Genomic DNA, 22,090 nt, shown 5'->3' on the forward strand with positions numbered 1-22,090 from the left:
TGACTCTTAGGCACTATGATCATATGACTAATTAATAAAATATCAATAGCAGTTATTTTTCTTTAAGGTTTCAGAGTTGAGGATCCAAGGCCATTCACATCTCTCTGAGCTATTGTTCCAGGCTGTCTGCCGACTCAGGAACAGTTTTTAAATTTGAAAATTTTCCTAAATGTAGAGACTTATCCCTTGGGTAAAGGACAAATGTTTGCATATTCATATATTCCATACATATAATATGCACATGTAGAAGAATTTACCACTGGAACAAACATGTGAGAAGAATCCACACTAACCTTTATGAACATAGTGAGTACCTCAAGTTAATTAACAAACTATTAGCTTGATGTTCAAAAGTCTAGTGAAGATGAGTTATGGAGAGTGAGAAGTTTTTTGTTTCTTTCTTTTTAAGTGAAAGGTTAGATTCTAGAGCATAGCTTGACAGCAAGAGGAAGATTTTTCAGCAAATTTCCCATCCTTTTAAGTTGTGGGATAGAACTGATAGAAACAAGACATACTTTTTTTTCACATAATGTTTGTGAAGAATGTTATCCCTCATCTATTCATCAGCACTTGTGAAAATCAGGGATTATTGAACAGCTTTATTGTGGAGCTCTGAAAATAGTTTTCATATACACAGAACTGTAACTACTTTAAGCCTGGGACCTTCCACGGCCTACAACAAGCGCTGTGCCTGGAAAGCTGGGAGATTCTCCATTCCAATTGTATAAATCTCCCACTTCTAGACCAGTGAATTGTGAGATATTAGACCTTTAAATCCCTCACAGGTACAGGTAGGGTTGCCAGCACTCCAGGATTGGTGTGTGGTCTCCAGGAATTAAAGATTTAACTTTAATTAAAGATTGTCATGTGATGAAATCTCCAGGAATACATCCAACCAAGATTGGCATCCCTAGGTATGGGACTTAACTTTGTCCGTCCTAGACTTGGGGCCCAGTGTAAATTTAGGGGAGGGAAGTTAATCAGACTGCCTACATTGGGGGAATCGCTAGTTGCCCTTTAGGGCTGCTTTAAGTGCCCTTTTTGCGGCTAGAGTGATGCAAAGGGGACTTAGCCAGGGCCAGGGATCTGGGCCAATATGTTCATATAAATAAAATGCTTTGGGGTCTATGTGAATAAACACTGTGCAGTGATAAGAGCATCATTTTGGCATAGCAGGATTGATCCTGCAAGGTACTGAGTTCCAACTCCTGGTGGGAGTTGAGTGCTTATGGCTTTCGAGAAGGTGTTCAGCAGCCTAAAGTATTGGGAACATGTGATCATCAGTGACAGGAAAATAAACAGTTTTGTTAAAATATTTTTGACTGTTGGCCTGAATTTGGTAATGACTTAACCCGAAGAAGCCTCTCAGTTCTAGAATCTGAGAGCCTGATGCTGATCTCCTTTACCTCAGTGTAAATTAGGAGGAGTAACTCCACTAGTCAGTCAAGTTGCATCAGTGTAAAATGGCTGCAAGTGAGATAAAAATTGGGCTGAGAGTTTCTTTGAAAGTACATGATCTCAGCTGAATTCCCCGTGGACAACATTCTCTGTCTTGAACACTAAGCTTACAGCCAACAATGGATGTGCTCTTGGTGTGAAAGATTAGGCACAGTTAGGAAGAAGTCTCAAGCTCTAGTCACACAAAGACTGCTAAATTGATTCAGAGCAGCTTACTTTCACAAGTGTTTAGAAAATATTTAAGTCCCTTCAGATGTGGATGAAATCAGTTGGTGGGGCAGTTAAGCTTCTCAGGCTTTGTAGCTCTCTGCAGTGACTCATGGATACAAAAATCTTCTATTTCCAGAGTTTTTAGTCCTTTAATCTTCACAGGCACAGATGTTTAGGCTGGATTTTTTATACAGAGAACGGAAACCCAAACCATTTAATCTGGTAGTATTTACACTTACCATGTACTGTAAAATTCAAACAGTTTACTGCATCTCTGATTAAAGGCTTCCAAAAATGCACAAAAGGATTAAAATAGCAGAGCTCACTAACCAGGCAGACATGTACACATAGTGTGGTGATGTTTTAGTTGGCCTGTGCTCCATTCTTCAGCCGCTCACCAGAGATTTGAGCAACTGCTATCTAGAAGTGCTTGGACTTATTTGTCAGGCACTCGTGAATAAAAGTCACAAATATTCAGTGTGTTGTAATTGTCATTAAATATTAATGTGCCCGTTCCAAATGAATGTATAAAATGTAGATTCTGCAGACTTAGCTTAAATTACTGGCTATAAATTATGTCCAATATATACTCCATTACATGCAGCAGTGAGTTTATTAGAAATCAGCTGGGCTAAAAGTGGGATCAAATCATTCCATGGAGAAGATTAGAATGAAGAGAGAAATATACTGCGGAACAACACTGACTGTGGTAAAAAGTGCAGTGAAAAAATCATCTCACTGTTACCTTGTATCTTCTGCTCTTTGTGTCCACCTGTTCTCTATCATTTTATACTTAGACTGTAAGCTCTTTGTGGTAAGTCTTTTTGTTATGCATTTGTACAAGGGCCTAGTGCAATGGGGCCCTGAACCCCAACTGGGTCCCCATTGTGCTACTACAATATAAATAATTGATTATTGCCACTTTATGACCCAAAATTATTTAGGTTATTCAAGGTTAGGTAGGATAGCGAGGCTCTCTAGAAGGACCTAAGAAACTTAGGATACTAGTATGGCAGATGAAGTTAAATGTAGGTAAATGCACGTTAATGCATGCATTAGAATCCACTTAAAGCACCCATACACGCTTATGTATTCTGCATTGGTTGTAAGCTTTTAAGGAGATAACATCGGGGTGCTTGAACAATTTTTATAGTGGGGTGCTAAGAGCCAATGAATCAAACTATAAACCCTGTATATGATGGAAACCACTTCAAGCCCGGGAGGCAGTGGCACCCTCATTCCGGCACCTATGGACGACATAGTTTTAAACAGTTGATATAATGATTTTTTTAGTAAACCTGGAATCTTGCTGTAGAAAAGTATTACTTTGGGCAAACCACTTCATGAGATATTTAAAAAAATATCTTTATTCAATTAAGCACAGCATTTGCAAATTTACAATTAGGGATTTGAAATTCCCTGAAATGTAGTTAGTTTGTATACAAATCCATTCAATTTCTAAATATTTGGCTTGATTTGATTCTTGACCTGACCTAGGAAAAATATGTTGACCTCTACTAGTCTTCTAACCACTACTATACTTCCTCTTTTTCCTCATGACCTTGAGATCCCAAAATTGTTTAACTCCCAGCTAGCTTAGAGGCTGCTACTTGTGTGGTACAAAGAAAGAAAACATCCAGTGAGGCTCTTGAGCCATCAGGATCCCAGTTTAGAGAGAAGGTGCAATGTGTTCTTAGTAAGAAGTCTTAGAAACAGCTACCCCCCTCCCACCCCGGGTCTGACAGAGCTACCAGGTGCTAGATTGGGTTGCAAGAGTTACTTGTTCTCCCAAGCTTTTGAGGAGGAGGGGAGAGTGGGCTGATTTGAGGGAAATAAATGTAGTCATCTTGGGCTAAATGGGTAGTAAGGATAGCTTGGCTCACTGGCATGGGAATCATGAAGGAGCCAGTTGTGGCTCTCTGAAGAGTTAAGGCCAGTGGGGTCATGCAGAAATCACAAAACAGAAGAGGTCTCTGCCCTTAAGTGCAGGTGGTGAGAATTTACTAGATTACTATAAAGATAAAGCGAACATGTTCATTGCTCTGTGAGGTGTATTTACCCAAGTGTTTATTCCCGTACCCATCAAGTTTTAATATGACCAAATATTATAAAATATTAGGAAATTATAATTTATGAAACATTACTACATCTTCAGTTTCATGCTCAACTGGTTAGATGTGAAATATTTCTGGCTTAAAATACTAGTGTTATTTCCTCTTCTGGGACATTCTCACATAGTTTCAACAACTGCTGTCTAAATCCCGAGATGTGGATTTTGTTTCTTCCTTGTCTAACAGAAGCAATGTTAGAAATTGCACTGGATTTTTAATAGCTTATGGACTGGTGGTTGCAGTGAAATTTTTGATTTGGAGCCAAAGTGGTTATACATATTGGAAATATATGAAGGCATGAGAAACTGCTTTTCTGTTCTACAGGCAATCTATGTCAACCCACCATGGGCGTAATTCATAAAATATAAACAAAGGTTAATTATAACATGGCAAAAGGGGTGAAAGTCCTCTGAGAGCGCTGATAAAAAAAATCTCTAAGTATTATTAGTAAACAAAGTTTTCATAAGGAAATAGTTTTAGGTTGTATCAATGGAATCTGCCAGAAAAGTATTCAAATTTCCATAGAGTAACTTAAAATCCCCAAATCCTCAAAAGTCTGGAAATGAACAATGAACGTATACAGCTGCCTAACTCAAGCCACATATTCTCCCCTTATTATTAACCCATGCAAGTTGTACCATTCCACTCAGTCTCAACTTTGCTCCCTTATAATTTACATAAATATATGTAAATTTAGAAAGATGTGAGTAGGTGATTGTAAAATCCTCTTTTTTCTTATCAAGAGGTCAATTTCCAATTTGTACAATTCTAACTTGTAATAGTATTATTACTTTTTGGGAGGCAGGGGAGGAATACAAATATTGATTATCTTAAGAATTAGAGCTAAAGAAATAGTAGAATTAAGTATACTTAAATAAATCCCCATATACTCAACATATTTCATAGCTCCAAAGCTGACTGTTTTCACTTTTATTCATGTCCCCCTCCTGTGCCTCCATTTCTCCATCTGTGAAATGGACAATGGTCTTGACCTCTTTTATAAACTGATTTGAGATTTGCTGATAAGAGGTAGCTATTATTACTATTATTATTCATAAAAACCTCTTGTTACACAATTAAAATATATTGGTTCACACCCTTACTCCCCTCATCCTCTAGAGTGCCACAGACATCTATTTTATATCTGAGCGGAGGAATCTTCACTAGTGAGTCAGCAAGACCCACTTGACATCCTCCAGCCACCTGCAGATAGAGTGGGTTTTCAGGAGAACACTGACAGACTTTTACATTAAGGTATCCGTCCAGTTCCCTGTTGTCGTATCATTCTTCATCACTCACTGTTCCCACTCTGATTTACACCACCCACTTAAACTTAACATTGCATACCAAGAAAATTTTCAAAAGATATGCAGTAGTAAATATAATAGATGGGTTTTTGATAATCTGCTACGTATTAGTTTCACCTTTTTTGCATATTTGTACACATTTTCTTTGGGGCAATATTGGGATTGCATGAGCATTATGTATGTGTGTGCAGCGGTGATGGTGATGGATTATATGGCAGTGGAAACTGGCTGGATTCATAGCTGTTCATTTCCAGACTTTTTCTAAGTCTTTTGTAAAGGATTCTCTCCCCCCCCCCCCAACCTGTACTATGTTTTAGGGACTGTTGTCTGGATTCTGTGGAAATGCACTTTTAACCCTGTCTGTCTTTTTTTAAAAAGTTTGTTTACAAATCTTCCTTTTCTTTTTAAATGGAAAAGCCAAAAGTTTAAGCTGGGTTGGAGTTTAACAGGATGAACAGGATGAGAGCCCTTCTTGACGGAGTTTGTGGCCCACCAAAGCAGAGCTCTCCTCCTCTGGCTGCCATACTGGGTCAGACCAAAGGTCCATCTTCCGATAGTGGGTAATGCCAGGTGCCCTAGAGGGAATGAGCAGAACAAGTAATCATCAAGTGATCCATCCCCTATCACCCATTCCCAGCTTCTGGCAAACAGCATCCCTGTCCATCCTGGCTAATAGCCATTGATAGACCTATTCTCCATGAACTTACCTAGTTCTTTTTTGAACCCTGTTATAGTCTTGGTCTTCACAACATCATCTGGTAAGGAGTTCCCCAGGTAGACTGAGAGTTGTGTGAAGCAAATCTATAGGAGGGTGTCTATGGGGAATGATATCTCCGTGAGATATAGCAGCAGTGGATACTGAAAGAGAAGAGAAGGAGGCTTTTATCCACATGGAGAATGTTTCCGTGGGAGAAAAGATGGGCAACTTGGTTGACCCCATGGACAGCAAGGAGGAAGCTGAGGCAGGATTCGCCTGTATTCCATGGTTGACTGCTCAAGAGTGCCCAGCTGGGAGCGAGCCGTGTGATGTTCCCCAACTATTGTATTGCCATGATTCCTTAAGGACATTTTTTACAGTAAAATTTAATCCTGGAATGACTGATTTTTGTACTTAGCACCTGACAGGAGGTGTTCGGCACCTTGGAGGTTCAGGGGTTGAAATCCTGGCTCCAAAGGGAGTTTTTCCATTGATTTCATTGGGCCTAGGACAGGGATCTCAAACTTGAATCATCACGAGGGCCACATGAGAATTAGTACATTGGCCCGAGGGCTGCATCACTGAAACCTTTTCATACAATGATACAAAAGCATAGTCAAAAATGAAAAAAAGTAGAGTAATATAATATGCTATTAAAAGTCAATGTATTAACTTTTTAAAAACTGTCATGCGAAGAGGAATTTTAATAAAATATAAACACTCAGTAATGCACCTCACTCAAACTCAAAATACGCATGTACTTTTAGAATTACTTCGGTTAAAGCCCCCTCACTCTGCCCCCGGCCCCACCCCCACTCCACCCCTCCCTGCCCCTATTCCAACCCCTTCCCTAAATCCTTGCCCCAGCCCCGCCTCTTTTCCACCTCCTCCCCTGAGCATGCCACATCCCTGCTCCTCCCCCCTCCCACTTGGAAAGTCCTAAGTGCTGCCAAACAGCTGTTTGGTGGCAGGAAGCTCTGTGAGGCAGGTGGAGGAGCGGAGATGCGATGTACTTGGAGGGATGAGGGGAGCTTGGCTGCCAGTGGAGTCGGCGCTTGTGGCGGGCCACAGGAAATAAGAAATAACTCTGCAGGCCACGTATTTGAAAGGAGACTTAAGGAGCTTGGCTTGTTTAGCCTAACTAAAAGAAGGTTGAGGGGAGATATGATTGCTAAATATATCAGAGGGATAAATACAGGAGAGGGAGAGGAATTATTTCAGCTCAGCACCAATGTGGACACAAGAACAAATGGGTATAAACTGGCCACCAGGAAGTTTAGACTTGAAATTAGACGAAGGTTTCTAATGATCAGAGGAGTGAAGTTTTGGAATAACCTTCCAAGGGAAGCAGTGGGGGCAAAAGATCTATCTGGTTTTAAGATTCTACTCAATGAGTTTATGGAGGAGATGGTATCATGGGATAATGGGATTTTGGTAAGTAATTGATCTTTAAATATTCAGGGTAAATAGGACTAATCCCCTGAGATGGGATATTAGATGGATGGGATCTGAGTTACTACAGAAAATTCTTTCTTGGGTATCTGGCTGGTGAATCTTGCCCATGTGCTCAGGGTTTAGCTGATTGCCATATTTGGGGTCGGGAAGGAATTTTCCTCCAGGGCAGATTGGAGAGGCCCTGGAGGTTTTTCGCCTTCTTCTGTAGCATGGGGCATGGGTGACTTGAGGGAGGCTTCTCTGATCCTTGAAGTCTTTAAACCATGATTTAAGGACTTCAATAGCTCAGACATAGGTGAGGTTTTCTGTAGGAGTGGGTGGGTGAGATTCTGTGGCCTGCGCTGTGCAGGAGGTCGGACTAGATGATCAGAATGGTCCCTTCTGACCTTAGTATCTATGAATTTGAGACCCCTGGTTTAGGATTTCTCTGAAGGAGTCTTGTCCAGACTGTAAACTCTCTAGGGTGGTGGTTGTTGGTTTTTTTTTTCCTTTTTGTTTTTTTCCCCCTTTTTCCTCACACCCCCACCATTTGTACAGTGCCCAGCACAATGAGTCCCTGATCCCTTGTTGGGGATTTTAGATACTATTATAATGTCAATAATAGTTGCATGTGACCCATTTCTGGATGCTTTGGTTTCATAATGTTTTTGAGAATAATATATAAAGTAATAAAGCACACACAATCTATCATATTACATTTTCTTCCATAACATATGCTAAGATTGTACACATTAATAACAATGCTTTAAAGTTTACATTTTACTAAGAAAATAAGAGAACAAAATATTATATGTGCAACTTTTGGGAGTTAATGTTGTAAGAGAAACTAAATCTTGAACTCTCTTTATCTTTTTTGAGAGCTCTATTTCACATTTTTAACATAGTATTAGGATGAGTGTATGTTCTTTTCATTCCTCTGGTTTTCTCAAGAGAAAAATCTAGAGATGTGCAGCTTACAAGCTCTGTAGCCTTCATGAATGGAACTTGTCCATAGAACTGGCCAAGAAACATTTTGCAAAATAATTCCAGCTTTTGAAATTGTTTAACATGAAACAAAAATGAGACCTTTAGAAAACTTGATTTTTTTTTTTTTTAAATACTGCCCCCTCCACTCAAATAGCCAATAACCTGGTTGGCGTACTGGCTCCAAATCAGGCTGAGCAGGAAGTTGAACCTGGTTCTACCACATCCCAGACAAGCACCGTAAACACTAGGTTATTGGCTATTCTGTCACTCTGTTTCCCTCCCTCCAGAAATTCAACCCTGGACCTGATGAAACTATTGTCCATAATATTTCTTTAAAAATTTCTATGAGCTGTATGTGTCAATTCCTTACACTGCAGCTCTTTGGTTTATGTACTCAGCATGCATTATCAGAGGAGCTTGTAAACTTCTCTGAAGCTAATGAATTTATGGAGCTACTGTACAAAAGTGCTGTAAATTCCTTGGTCTGGAACTTGGCAGCTAGCTGACTCTTTACAAGACCCAGTACCCCTTGCTCTAAAGTGATTAATCCTCCTGATCTTATCCTCTCTTCCAGCTTCAACAGCTGAGCTTGTCAATTTCCCTAACATACAGGGTTAATTAACTGCCTGTATACTACATCAGTCTTCATGTGCAGTTAAGAACTTGAATGTATTAAGGTCAAGAAAGTGTGTGTCGGGATTACTGACCCTTTAAGGGGAGATGGGCCTGGCCCCACATGTGACTAATTAGCTGCATCCCAGCTGAGGCTGTGGGGCTAAGGGTCAGTTGATAGCCTGAAGAGGATCTGGTTTTTATAAAAGCAAGAGCTCAGCTGGGCTAGAGAACTGTCAGAAGCCTTCTCTAATAGGGGGAAAAACCTAGCTATTAAGTGACTCCCAGGTAGAGGGCCTGGAACATAAGAATTGAAGGAGAAGATAGGTGCCTGCAGGAAGTCCCTGAGTCAAGATCTGGAGGGGCTGAGACAGGGGAGGACCATATCTCTGAGCACTGTAGCCAAGGTGGGGCAGAGGAATTACTTCAGCTAGATATGTTGTCCACGTATTTGGTTTAACCAATGAATTAAGGCAAGTGCCCGAAACAGACTTGGCTCTGGTGTTGGTTCTTTCCTTGACTGATAAAAGAGCCCACCAACCTACACAAAACCTAGTGTTAAGCTCTTAAATAATTAACCTGATTCTTCTGAAGTGCTGAGCATCCAACAGCTCCTATTTAAATCAACAGAGTTGCACCTGCTTAAGCTGGGATTGAGTTTGGTCCTGAGATCTAGTTCATGATTCTATTTCAACCAGGTTAGATTAATTTAATCTTTTGCTCTCCTAAATAGTTCCCTTCATCAATTTCAGCTTTTGTGGATATCTGCTGCTAGTTATACTTCAAATAAATTTGTTAGTCTCTAAGGTGCCACAAGTACTCCTTTTCTTTTTTGCAAATACAGACTAACACGGCTGCTACTCTGACTTCAGATGAAGACTTCCCACAATATCAGTCCAGTATATTAACAGTTTCCCTGACTGCATATTTCATAATGTTGGGGTATGTTTGTGGCCTTTTTCTCTGTTGCTATAGAGAGAGACTTTAATTTGTTAATCTTGGGAACATTTTTAGTCTTCTCTTGGGCACAGATCAAGTTTCATGATTATACTTGGGTGGGTTCAAATACAGCTGAAGGCTATATGGGATTTGTCCTCTAGCTTAAGAGCTGTAAAAACACACACACACTCATTGTTTCAGTTTCAATTAAGAGATACTGGTGACATGGTCCTAATACTCCTGCCACAAAAAAGTATAGCTTTCTACTACAGAGTAGAGGGTGGTGTGGAACGGTGTCAGTCTTACCAGAATGAGATTGGGAGAAGCGTGTGAATTACAAATGAATAATGGAAATAACCCTAAATGAATACTGATAAATCCTTTGCTATTCAGCTTCATTATGTATTCTGTATATGACACATTTCAGAAAAACTGTTTTAGGAGTGGTCTCTAGCTCCAAATAAGGTAGTCATGCCTTTGTAATTAACTACAGTGACTTTTATTGGGTAAGAAGAATACCAATGATTAAATAAAACACAAATGAGTTGAGTTAGTACAGTTCCTGTTTACAAACTGTAACCAGCACCTCTCTATTGTTCAGTTTGGTATTCACCCCAGCTCCAGAGGCAGCTGATGTCCTTGAACTTTGCCATATGCTGTCACAGCACTTAAAGGTCACAGCAGCATTAACTCTCCAGACCCCACAAACATGTTTTATAAAATTTTAAAATTTTATAGGGACTTTTTTTATCCCCGAACCTATAAAATAAGGTGCTTTAGTTACCATGAGTCCCACTATACCAGGCATAAAGGGATTTATTAAATCCCTGTGCACTTTAGGGATAGAAGACCCTTTTCAGATTATTTTAGAGGTGTTTACACCCACAAATTTAAAGTCCAAAATCTGAGTCTTTCTGGGACCAGTGTGTGATGGGTTCTGTTGGGTGCCTGAGCACCTACCCTTCTCTATGTTGCAAAACCCCTGTTTTACCTCTCACAAGGGCTACAAGAGACCAGACTTTAAACTTGTGAATTTAATATGTTGAATCGTGCCCTGATTGTGCATTTGTAATTTTTTTGAGTGGTTACATAAAACATCCGTTCTGTAACTCAGACTGATACCGGTAGTACCACATCCCTGAGCAATTCTCATCCAAACTGTGGCTCAGATTTCCAAAAGAGCTTAAGGGTATTAGTGGACAAATCCTATTAAACTGGGTGCCTAACTCTCGGGCTTTGAAAATCCTACCCTTATTATTATTTAGTAATAATAAACTGTGTTCAGTATGCACTTCCCCTGCACTCTGCCCACTGCTCCCTCTTTGCTGAGGCTAATTTGAACAGTCTAAATCTTTGAGCAGCTTTGAGCAGCCACCTCCTTTCCCCCAAATATGGAATTGCCAACAACATTTCTCTAAGCTGATGCCCAGGACAAACAATTGTCAGCTGTTGTTTGCTGTGACAGATCTAAGATCTAATATCTCACAACCCAGCAGTTAGAATTGGTAGACTTATACCACGGGAAGGCTAGATTTTCCTTTATCTTTCCTTGAACTTGCTTCTGGCACTGGAAATTCATGACATTTTGTAGTTTAAATTAGGGACATATTTATATGTCGAAAAGTTATTTTAGAAGGGTTGGGGGGGATTTTAGAAAATCCCTGACCTGGGGTTTTAAGAAGCTGCTGTTTGTCTGTATTGCAGTTTTTGTTTCAGAAGAATGAAGATTTTTTTTCACAGAACCTTTCTCCACTATTTGTTAATTTTACTTGTGTCTGAATTTGGCTGAGAGTTCATACAAGGTGTTTCACACATACGGTATGATCTCTCCTGAACTCAGTTAACAAGTGTCACAAAAGCCAATATGAAGGAGTAACATATGAAGGCAATCACTGACTATGTTGTTCGTACTCTCACACAACCGACTGATCAGTCTTTAGTGTATTCAGTTTCCCTGCTCATCCTCCCCTGTACAGCTGTGCTGCAGAGGCTTGGCAGAAGAGAACTTCACTCTTACCCTGTACGCATTTTCTGGTTGCATGAGAGCAGCTTCAGGCAGCCAGCTACCACACTGGAGCAGTGCTGGTGGAACTGAAGATGAGAAAATGTTATCTTTACAGATCAGGACTGTAGCTTGGAGTAGCATGTATTGGAGCAACATGAGGTCCCAAGTCTGGAAGCAGGCTGGCTCTGAGGGTTCAGGTAGTCCCACAACTGCATTATATAAGCTTGGAACCCCACAGCAAAAAGGCATTTGGTTACAGGTGGAGGAAACAAGGATGGAGAGGAAGCATTCAGTGTAGTTTCCTGAAGGATTGTTCATATACATCTTAAAGGTATTAAGAGAGTTGGCAAATTACTTTATTGTAGCACTGAAATTATTTTATGTAAATAATGGACATTTGGGGAACTACAAGAAGATTGGATCAAGGCATATGTAGTACTGATGTACTATAAAGGGAAAATGAGAGATCATGACAATTATCATCCTGCAGGTGTAACCTCTGTTCATTTTGTCACCTCATTACAAGAAAGCTACCAATAAATTGAAAAAAAAAATTGAAAGAAGAGCATAAACCGGATTACAGTTCCAAATGAAGCAAGATTACAAGAAATCACTTGGCAGTATTTTCACCTGAAGATTTAAGAGGGCACTTTAGAATGTACATACCAAGGAGAGAGAAAAGGGAATAATTTAGAATACTAAAAGGGAATATAACTTGGAATAAGGGTATGACAGTAAGAAACATTTCAGGGTAGACATCCTGGCTGTTGGGTAATCTGAGGGAAGCAGAGGAAAACCTCTTTGGTTGGTGCATTTTACAATTAGACTGGATAATACTAGTTAATATACAGTAGGAAGCAACCCTTCTCTGCAGGAAGATGGACTAAATGGCCTAATTGATGTCTTCCATTTGTCGAATCTGTAGACAGATTGATTTAGGTTAGTGGAGAAAGGTTCTATGTTCACCATGTGTTTCACATTCTCCCCGACACATATGCAGGGGAGGAAATAAATGTTACAAGAACTCTAGATAATTTTAACTGCAAACAAAAGGTCATAGCAATAAAGAAAAGGAGCACTCCCGCTATCTCGTCAGGTTCTTCCTTCAGGCAAATATATATTATACAAGGGACAACTGAAGCCTTGAAGGGAGAGTAACAGAGGTATGATTAGAACACAAGATTCGGAGCCAGGGACCTCTGAATACATAGATCATCTGAGGCTATGTGTACAAAGCCTTGCATTTAGAACTGGGGACAGGTATTTGGGGGTGAATGGCAGCACATGCTAGTGTGCTGTATTGTAAGTTCTCCGTGTGGATTCTGTGGGTGTGAACTAAAAGGTACATAGTTTGAATTAACGTAGTCCAGTTTAAAGAAGTTTATGTAGTCCAAACTGCAGTGGTATGTATATGAGCCCTCAGACTCCAACTCCTTTGTAGCCTTGGGCAAATCAAAATCTCTGTTTTCCCAGTCTGCAAACTGGGAATTATGCCCACTTAGTTACCTGCTAGGACTGATGTGAGGATTTAGTTAATGTTTGTAAAGTGCTTTGAAGATGAAATGTGCTATGTAAATGCTGTCAGATCTGCTATCTAAACTTCCCCTTTTCCCAGAATTTTTCCCCAACCTGTGTGCGTAAGTCATTAATGAATATACCAGAGTATAAGACATGCTAGACTTTTTTGTTTTATTACCTTCTGATTTAAATACCTAGATTAAAGCCGGCAGTGCTATCTCAGCAGTAAAACTAGACATTAAGATGGGTGAAACTACTTTCTTGCTGCCTTTAGTCAGTCAAAGTTTAATTTTATCTGAAACAATTCTTGCTATATTGAGGTCTGACAGACCTCTGGCAGGTCAACACTTGTCACGTTTGTCTGTTTCTCTTTCTACAGAACAAAATGGTTTATTTTTAAGTGGTTGTTTGAGCTTGTTTGCAAACTGATAGATGCTAATCATTGCCTGGATGAATGCCTGTGGTTTCGCAAAAAGTTGCAGTGAATCACCATAAAAATGACGACTAAGCAATCCAGACAAATTAAATTTGATGTTTCTGATGAGAATGAACGTTTACTTCCATGACAAGTAAATTTTGCTGCAAACTAGGGCTGGTTGCAAGAAAGATGATGGATGATTATCTTAATCTAACATGGGGCAGTTTTATATTTACGATAGTGCTGTGTTAACCCAGTGTTCAAAAATAAATAGTGAGTATTCAGTGAAGAAACTGAAAATTGATGAATAACTCAGTAGTTTAGTCATATTATGAGCCAGTGCTTTTCTGTTGTTGGAAATAGATGCAAATATAACTGCCAGAAATCAGTACCTTGTTGCATATTGTTCATAATTTCAACATTATGTAGTTATTCGGTTGTACAGGCAATTGGATTTAACAGGCTGATGCCAAATGGGCTACCCATGGAAAAAGAAATATTAAATAGAGAGACATCTGCTCCTGTTTTCTAAGTAACATTGCAGAAACTGAGAACACATCACATTAACACAGATGCTTTTTATTATTTGCTAGTTACAATTAAATGCAGGGTTGTTTTTTTTTTTTAATGTGGTTGGTGATGAAAGAGTGAGAGGAACCTCGGAGGGGGGGAAATGTTTCAGATTATGTAGACCACAGCTGACAGTTACATAGTCCACCACAAACCCTGTTCTGGCTTGGGTTATTTTGTAATAGTGTATTCAAGCCATATTTGCAAACCACATTCCACTAAAGCCTTCCCATGTTTATAGCTAGCTGTTCAGTAATGTGCTCTGACTGGTTGAGAGGGTTTGCAGTTCAATCAGACTTTGACTGGAGGCAAATATTTAGTTATTAATATCTCCCCTACTACATAATGATGCGTGGAACAAAACCATTAATGGCAGTTATGTTATTAAGAGGCCATCCTTTGAAAAAAAAAATGTAACCTAGAGAGAGATCTGTGTCTAGCTTTTAAAAGCTCGTCCTTGAGATGGCTGCATATTTGTACATGAAGGAATAACAAATTATTCACGATTATTCCATCTTTCACATTCCAAGTGAAATGTTCCTTGGAGTGTATGGTTCTTGTATTCACGTTCAGTGGATAGACTAGCGAACAAATGTATTGACAGGAACATTACCTGAAACAGCAAGTTTCAGCAAACATTACAAGATATTTGTGTAAAAAAGACTTCTGAATATCCATAATCATGAGTATTTGCCTTGGAAACTTGATTAGAAGACCAAAGTCTCATTCATTAAGAGTAAATAAACTTGTCATGAACTATGTCTAATCAAAATGCCTTAACTCTTGAATTTAAAATATGAAATACTCAACCGAGTACTAAAAGGTCTCGGTCGTGACCCTGGGCTATACAGAGGAATTAGGAAACCCATTACTGCCCTGTGCAGGCTATCCTCATTGCTAGACGCTTCACATGAGGAAGAACAGTCATGGGTTGGCTGCTGCTCCTCATGCCTTGCAGGTGAGTGGGGAATAGGCTGTGCAGCTGAGGGAAGTAAGCTGCTCCTGTTAAAGCTGCATCATCTTATTTCTCTCTCTGAACAATGTGGAAGTAGATTAATAATCCAGTTCCTGACCTGCTTCTGAAGTTGTAAGGTTACAATCCAGCCCTTAGCAGATTGCATTAATAGAAAAGAAAAAGGATGCAGTGCACTTTTTCAATAATGCAGCTTTCTTGTCCTCTTTGGTTTTGCTGCTTCTGTAAAAAGTTCTGGCTGAAATGTCATGTAAACCTCAATCTACCACTTGCAATCACTATTGTTCAGTCACAAGGAGGGGAGAAACAAGCAGACACATCTTAGTCTCTGTCACACAGAACAAAAATGTAACACTGATCTTGTATGTTGTCTTTCAGTCACTGTGTGGTAAGTGACTTGAGGTTTTTTATTTAACTAATTTTCCTTCCCATCTGATTTTGCTGTTGATGTGGAGGGAAAAAAACAGTTTTCCATCTCCACGTTTCTGAACTTTGCACTGAGCAGCATTTTCCACCGTGGAGGCCAAAGGGAAATCCAGCCCTGTCCAGAAAGTCCAAAAACAACTTTTAGTCTGAAGGGCTGATGGTTCTAGGAGGGATGCTACCTCCTTTGCTACCAGAGTGAAGCAAATGTCTGACATAGTGTCTGAATAAATACAAATTAATCAGCTCCCAGTCAGTTTGGTTTTAATTTCCATGGGGATGGAATGAATAGCTTTTAAAAGGAAAGTAGAGCTTTCCTTTATATTGCAGTGCAATTTCTAGCTACCCTAATTCTGTCCATCTGTGTCCTCAGGTTCCCCAGAGGACAGAAGAACAAAGGTCTGAAGACAGCAGTGCAGGAATCCTAGGCACATGGGGCAGTTGGGGCCCCTGGTCTGCTTGCTCTCGAAGTTGCAGTAGTGGGGTAATGGAGCAAACCCGGCCCTGCCTCCCAAGCTATTACCACGACAGGGGTTATTCTAGGCCAGGGCAACAGTACCCAGCCTTGGAAAGAACTCTCACACCCCAGCATTCCCGCCATCATGAAGATCCATTGACCCCTCATTCCAGCCATGTCATCTCTGCCATCCGTACGTCCGTGCCACTTCACAGAAACGAGGAGCAGCTTCAGAGAGCTCTTTGGGTTTCAGTTTCCTCTACGAGCCGCAATGACAGCCATCTGAACAGAGGAACGTTGAGAGGCAGCCGGCATTCTCAAAGGCACAGAACCAAGCCAGAGAGGAGGTACTGTTCCTGCACGTGTAATTGATTCCATAGCTTGGTGCAAATGGTGTGTTTGAAGAATGTGTCTCTTCATGCCAGATTTTAAATTAATTGATGGGAAAATCTCAGGGAAGAATAGCATGGGTCTGTAATATCCACAAAATAGTTTTGGAGGGCTGTCTCAAGAGAGAGCTTGTGAAACTCTATGTATTTATACTTCAATATCTGCTGTTTATGTTCTAAAACCAAAAACGAGTGTGATGATTTTGCCTACAGGCAAAATAAAACTGCAAGCTATTTTAATATCTCAGCTTAAAATATAATTTTGTGATGTAGTAATTCCTCCCCATGATCCATTACCCTTTGACAACCTCATAGTAAACTTAGTAAAGGATAACTGTGCCATGCCCCTCAGGTATCAATCTCATCAGCCCATTCTAATTAGAACTGGTTTGAAATTTTTCTTCAAACCTACTTGTGATGAAAAATGGCTTTTTAACCAAATTTTGCGTTCTGATCAAAATTTCCTGTCTTTCAATAAAAAGGACTTTTTGGTTTTCTGGTTTGTTGTTTTTCTTTTGTCGTCCCTCCCCTTTTTCATATCCCTTTTGTTTTTCTATAGAAAAAACAATTTTTTTTTTCAAGTAAATGAAACCTTAAAAAAAAAAAAAAAAAAAAGGAAAATGCTTACCTTGGCCAGCTCTGACTTTAATATCCACTGAAGTCAGTGTATATCATTTTAATGATTCAATCTCTAACAGCTCCACTCTTCTGATTTAATATTAACTCTATGTTCCTATCACTCCCCAAAGAGAGAACTTCATTAGTTCATGCCAGAATATCAAGGCTTAAAATATAGTTGAGAATGCATTTACCATCAAGCAACCTGTGGCCATGCCCACCTTTGAGGCCTCATTTCTTGGGTAGTTCCTGTGACTCTGTGCTTCCTTGTCAAAGTTTGCCTTTCTATGCACTGTTTCTTTGCTCCTTCAATTTCAATTGGCTGGCTGGTTGAGAACCCTTGCGCTTACCCTGAGATAATCCCAGTAATACACCCATGGGTTTCCATTTCTGAGGAAAAGGGGCTGACTTGACAGCTTGCAGGAAACTCTCTCTGGTCAAACAGCAGCAGCAGCAAAGGTGGTAAATTACCTGTTCCCCTTCTGTTTGTCTCAGTGAGGCATGCACGTCAAAGCTTACTTGGAACCAGGCTAGGTTCAGATTCTTACATTTCTAGTTTTGGGCGATTTCACTTTATTCTTGTTTCTCCAAAAATACAGAAATTAAAGGCGTAAAATATATGAATGTCCCTGAAACAGCAGTGCAAAGCCATTCTAAAGCTGTCTCAGTCTGATTCAGCTTGTGGGGGACCTTCCCTGTCTAGCTGGAATCCGCTGGTGAGCTACAGATTCTGTAGCATTTCCACTATCAGCCTGCTGGACTTGTCTAGGGTTTCTCTCCACTCTGGCTATCCCTAGCTGCGATAGCAGTTCCTTGGGGCCATTGGTGGTTGGCGCAGCTTAGAGCAGCCTCTGCAGTTGGAAAAGGAGATGAACAGAACATTTAGGAGATGAGAATGGGCAGAACTCAGTACTGAGCACTGTGCAGAAGTCAGGATACACTACAGCTGCTTCATAATATGGAACCTTAAAATGAGGATAAAGCCTAATTCAGCTTTCCTTTCCTTTATGATGGAAGTCCTGAAGGTTTATGTTGGAGATTTTTTTTTACACTTCCCTAGGTATGTGCAAATCTGTGTACAGATGTATAGCAGTTTTTCCAAGGCTGAAGTCTTGAAAAGAGAGTGATTGATAGTGAGGTGTTTAAATCTTATTTATGTAACAAATTATTTCCTCCTTCTGTAAAATGCTCACTTGTGGCTTTAGAGCCTATTATGTTGTGTAATTTTGAGATGTTTTGCTGGTGACTGTAAAGACACTCGGATTTTTTTTTTAATTTAAAATGAAATGGATTAGTATGGTAGGTCTAATATGTTTTCTTAATTTTATAAAATCCAGAGGTCAAATGTTTGTTGTGAGGGAGGGTGCTGTATATCATGGGTAGCAAATGAATTCCAAATATTAATGAGCTGTACATACGATTTATATACTGTAAAATGTGTTCAATAGACCATAAAATGGGGAGGTATAAGAAACTGTCCCAAGTCATTCAAAAAAGTCTGTATTTTAATAATGTAGAGAATGAGTTCAAAGTTTTTGGAATATATACAATTACTGTTTTCAGATTTATATATGATCCATAATTGTAGTAGTTTTCTTTAAAACAATAGAAATAGGGATTAAGATTTGTGACCGAGAAGAGCTAACATCTGAGAGCATAGTAAGATGAAATGGGACTGTTTCCAAGTCAAATATATTCCATGAGAAATGAGCGTTCTTCAAAGAAGCAAACTACATTTGTACATTTTGGAAAGAAGTGGAAGATTTCTCAGGCAGCCGACCAGGAAAGTAGAGGAATCAGCAAATGTGAATGGTATCTTAATGCAATTGAGAATGTAGAAACACTGAACTATAAATGGCAAAAATCAGCTAATCAGGTAGAGTTAGAAAATTTAATTGGCGGGGGGCAAGGGAGTGGAGAGCTTAGCCCAAATTTTGACCTATTTTAAAATTTTTACTGGATTCCTTTTTTTGGAAGGGGGGAGTAAAGCAGCTTGGACCTTAGGGTTCTGTTGTGGCTCTGTTCGTATTGTGTATATGTGAGGAGAGAAGTGTACTGCTCCAGCAGGAATACCTAGAGAAATTATGTAAGTGCACTGAATGAAAACGATATCCACAGCATTTGAACTTTCTTCTTACTTTGACAACTTCTGCAGTGTATATCTGGATGGTAGAATTTCATACCTGTCTCATGCTAGGTGAAGTGCTACTTAATGATTTGGTGCTGGCAGAAGCTGTCCCCATTAAACATAAATTGTTCTATTACTGTCCTAATTAAGCAGTAGTCATTTAGACCCTGATTCTCCTGTCCAGGAAAGCACTTAAGCTCATACTAAATACTTTTCTGAATTAGGATTTGTCCTGGCTTGTCTCCTGAGAGTACTTTCCAGCCTCAGTAACTGACCACAATCACTCCAGCTCTTCTTAACCACCATGTATATATTATGCTTGGTTATATTTTATGTTTACAATCCGTAGTCAGCTTCCCGACTTGCTTCTGGAGTACCGTACAGTAATAGCAGCAGCCAGTCCTGCCTACCTCTGCCTTCCTTAATCTCTCCATCTCCTTCAAGAACCTCCTGTTTGCTTATATAGTCCTAGCTGCTGGGGAGTCTTCCATGCCATTAGCCCCTCAGCAGGATCGCCACTCCATTAATTGGCCTCCTCTGCCAACTCCTTGTCTTTCAATCGGAGCTCAATTAATGTAAACTGGTGGGGAACTGAGTGACAGGGTGCTGAGTTAGTTCTGGAGTCAGCACATACTAATATAGGATCTCACTTCCATTTATTGTTCTAATGTTAGCTCTGTTCCCTAGGAGAACATAGAGGGGCTTTTCCAGTTAAGCACTGTTTCGATTAGAGCTAGTCAGCAAATGGCATTTCAAATTGGGATGAAAAGTCAAAATTTATTGTGGAATGAAGATTCCAAAAATATTTTCTCTTGGAAAAACTGCAGCCACCTTATCAAAACTTTTTGTTTTAATAATGTCTAAACATTATATAATATAAAATGTTATAATTATAATGCAACGTTAAAATTGATTAACACTGAAATTAAAATGACAAAAGACTAGACAACATATGAAATGAGAAAGTCCAGACAAAACATGACAGTTTGAATTGTTTTGAAATTTTCCCATAGAAAATATCATCAAAATGACATGTTCCCTTTAAGTATTTTAATTTTAATTGAATGTCATTTGCAGATAGAAAACTGCTCCAATGAAAATTTGTCAACCAGCTCTAATCCTAATTAATAAGTCTTTTATTTTTTATTAACTTTTAAAATTTGATAATTATTTCATTCTTCAGTGAGATCAAGATCTTTTAGAAAATGACAGCTCCATCATGATGCTCTAAGAAAAGCTTACTACCTTGTCTCCAGTTCCTCTATTTATCTACATGACTCTTTGCCACAATAAACATGGTTTTTGGAGCTGTGTGGACATTATTGATGGTGTCAATGCAAAACTGAAGATGTTTTAGGAAGATATAGTGCTAGAAGACCCTAAATAAAAACAGTCATGATTGTTCCAACTCTATTTAGAACTGAGAGATGAGGATGGAGGGGTATGGGAGACAATAATTTTGCCTAAGTTATAAAGAATATCGTTGAAGACTTGCATATCCTTGAACTTCTGAGAAGTAATTACAAGAAATAAAAACATTATATAGTTTGAATACATTGTAGAACGCAGTATTTTATTATCATGCAACAGGAAGGTAAAGGAGTCTTGTACCTTATTTGGATGAAATAACAGCAGTATCGGCCACAGTGTTCAGAACACTGGATGATCAAGAGCGTCTCTATTTGACCTTTTCCCTCCATCAAATATAAATGTGGCTGAATTGAAAACAGGAAAGCCACTGAAGATCATAACACTGAGAGGATATAAACTGTTCATTTCCTTGAGCAAAATGCAGGACATACTTTTGCTATCTCTTTTAATATAAATGCCCCAAAAGGCCCTTAAGGGTTTTGTAGTCGTTAGCACTGTATTATGCCTGTGCAGACATGTTTCTATCTCTAGCTCTTATTTTATATATAACCTGCATATGTGTGAGGAAATCAAATAGCTAAAGGCATAATTTGCATATACATATGCAGGTTTCAAGGGGTGCAAGTGGACCCTTGCACAAATTTTGCACACCCACAAAGCAGTGGCTCACTGACAAAGTGGTCCTAAATCCCATATTATTTTTAAATGTTTATGAAAGGAGATTTGACTAAACGTTAGTGGTTCTAATCCATTATTGAAGGGGATATAGAATTGTAAGCAATCAGGATCACCACATCCCTCCCTGCTATTCCAGGTGTATTGCGTAATTTTGTAAGTAGTGAAACTGAAGAGGGAATACTACCATAATAGGTGCTATGTGTATAGTAGGTGTGTGCAGGATTAAACCTTCTGAGTTGGGGAGCAAGCAAATTGCCTAGCACAGACTTAAGTGCTATAAAAATAACAATACTAGTGAGAGCTCATTGGAAAATAAGGTTTTCTTTCATAGAAAGATTGAACTTTTTGGTAAAAAAAAAAAAAAAAAAAAAAAAAAAAAATAGAAAACGGGAAAACTTTCAGCTGACCACTGAACATTTTTATTTGGAAGTGCTGCTGTGGTACCTCATAAAAAGAAAAGGAGTATATAGTCTCTAAGGTGCCACAAGTACTCCTTTTCTTTTTGCGAATACAGACTAACACGGCTGCTACTCTGAAACCTGTGGTACCTCATGTGAGTTGTGGTCTGGGGAAGATATGTCTTCACTCTTCCTTATAGGCCAGGCTCTCTGGCAGTAGCACATCTTCCATGATGCACTATGGTCTCCTCTCTTGTTGTGGTGAGTCATAGGAGATGTGGTCCAGCTGGGTAGCCTGACCCAGGGAAAAGGATGAAGGCATGAGGTATCCAGTACTCATCACCATGGAAAGACAACTCTCAAGCGGAACCAGGGTGTCATTTCTGAAT

At 39.4% G+C, this 22,090-nt stretch overlaps 1 protein-coding gene across 3 annotated transcripts in view; it reads left to right on the top strand.

The window, feature by feature from the left end:
- THSD4 (thrombospondin type 1 domain containing 4) overlaps positions 1–22,090 on the top strand; it is a 600,466-nt gene that overhangs the window by 48,822 nt on the left and 529,554 nt on the right. For all 3 annotated transcript variants that reach the window (XM_043493644.1, XM_038420562.2, XM_043493645.1), the window contains one exon: positions 16,036–16,466. In XM_043493644.1, coding sequence (XP_043349579.1) covers positions 16,036–16,466 — 431 coding nt within the window. The remainder of the gene's footprint in view (positions 1–16,035; positions 16,467–22,090) is intronic.

Source organism: Dermochelys coriacea, chromosome 10 (assembly GCF_009764565.3).
Source record: "Dermochelys coriacea isolate rDerCor1 chromosome 10, rDerCor1.pri.v4, whole genome shotgun sequence".
Classification (NCBI taxonomy): domain Eukaryota; kingdom Metazoa; phylum Chordata; order Testudines; family Dermochelyidae; genus Dermochelys; species Dermochelys coriacea.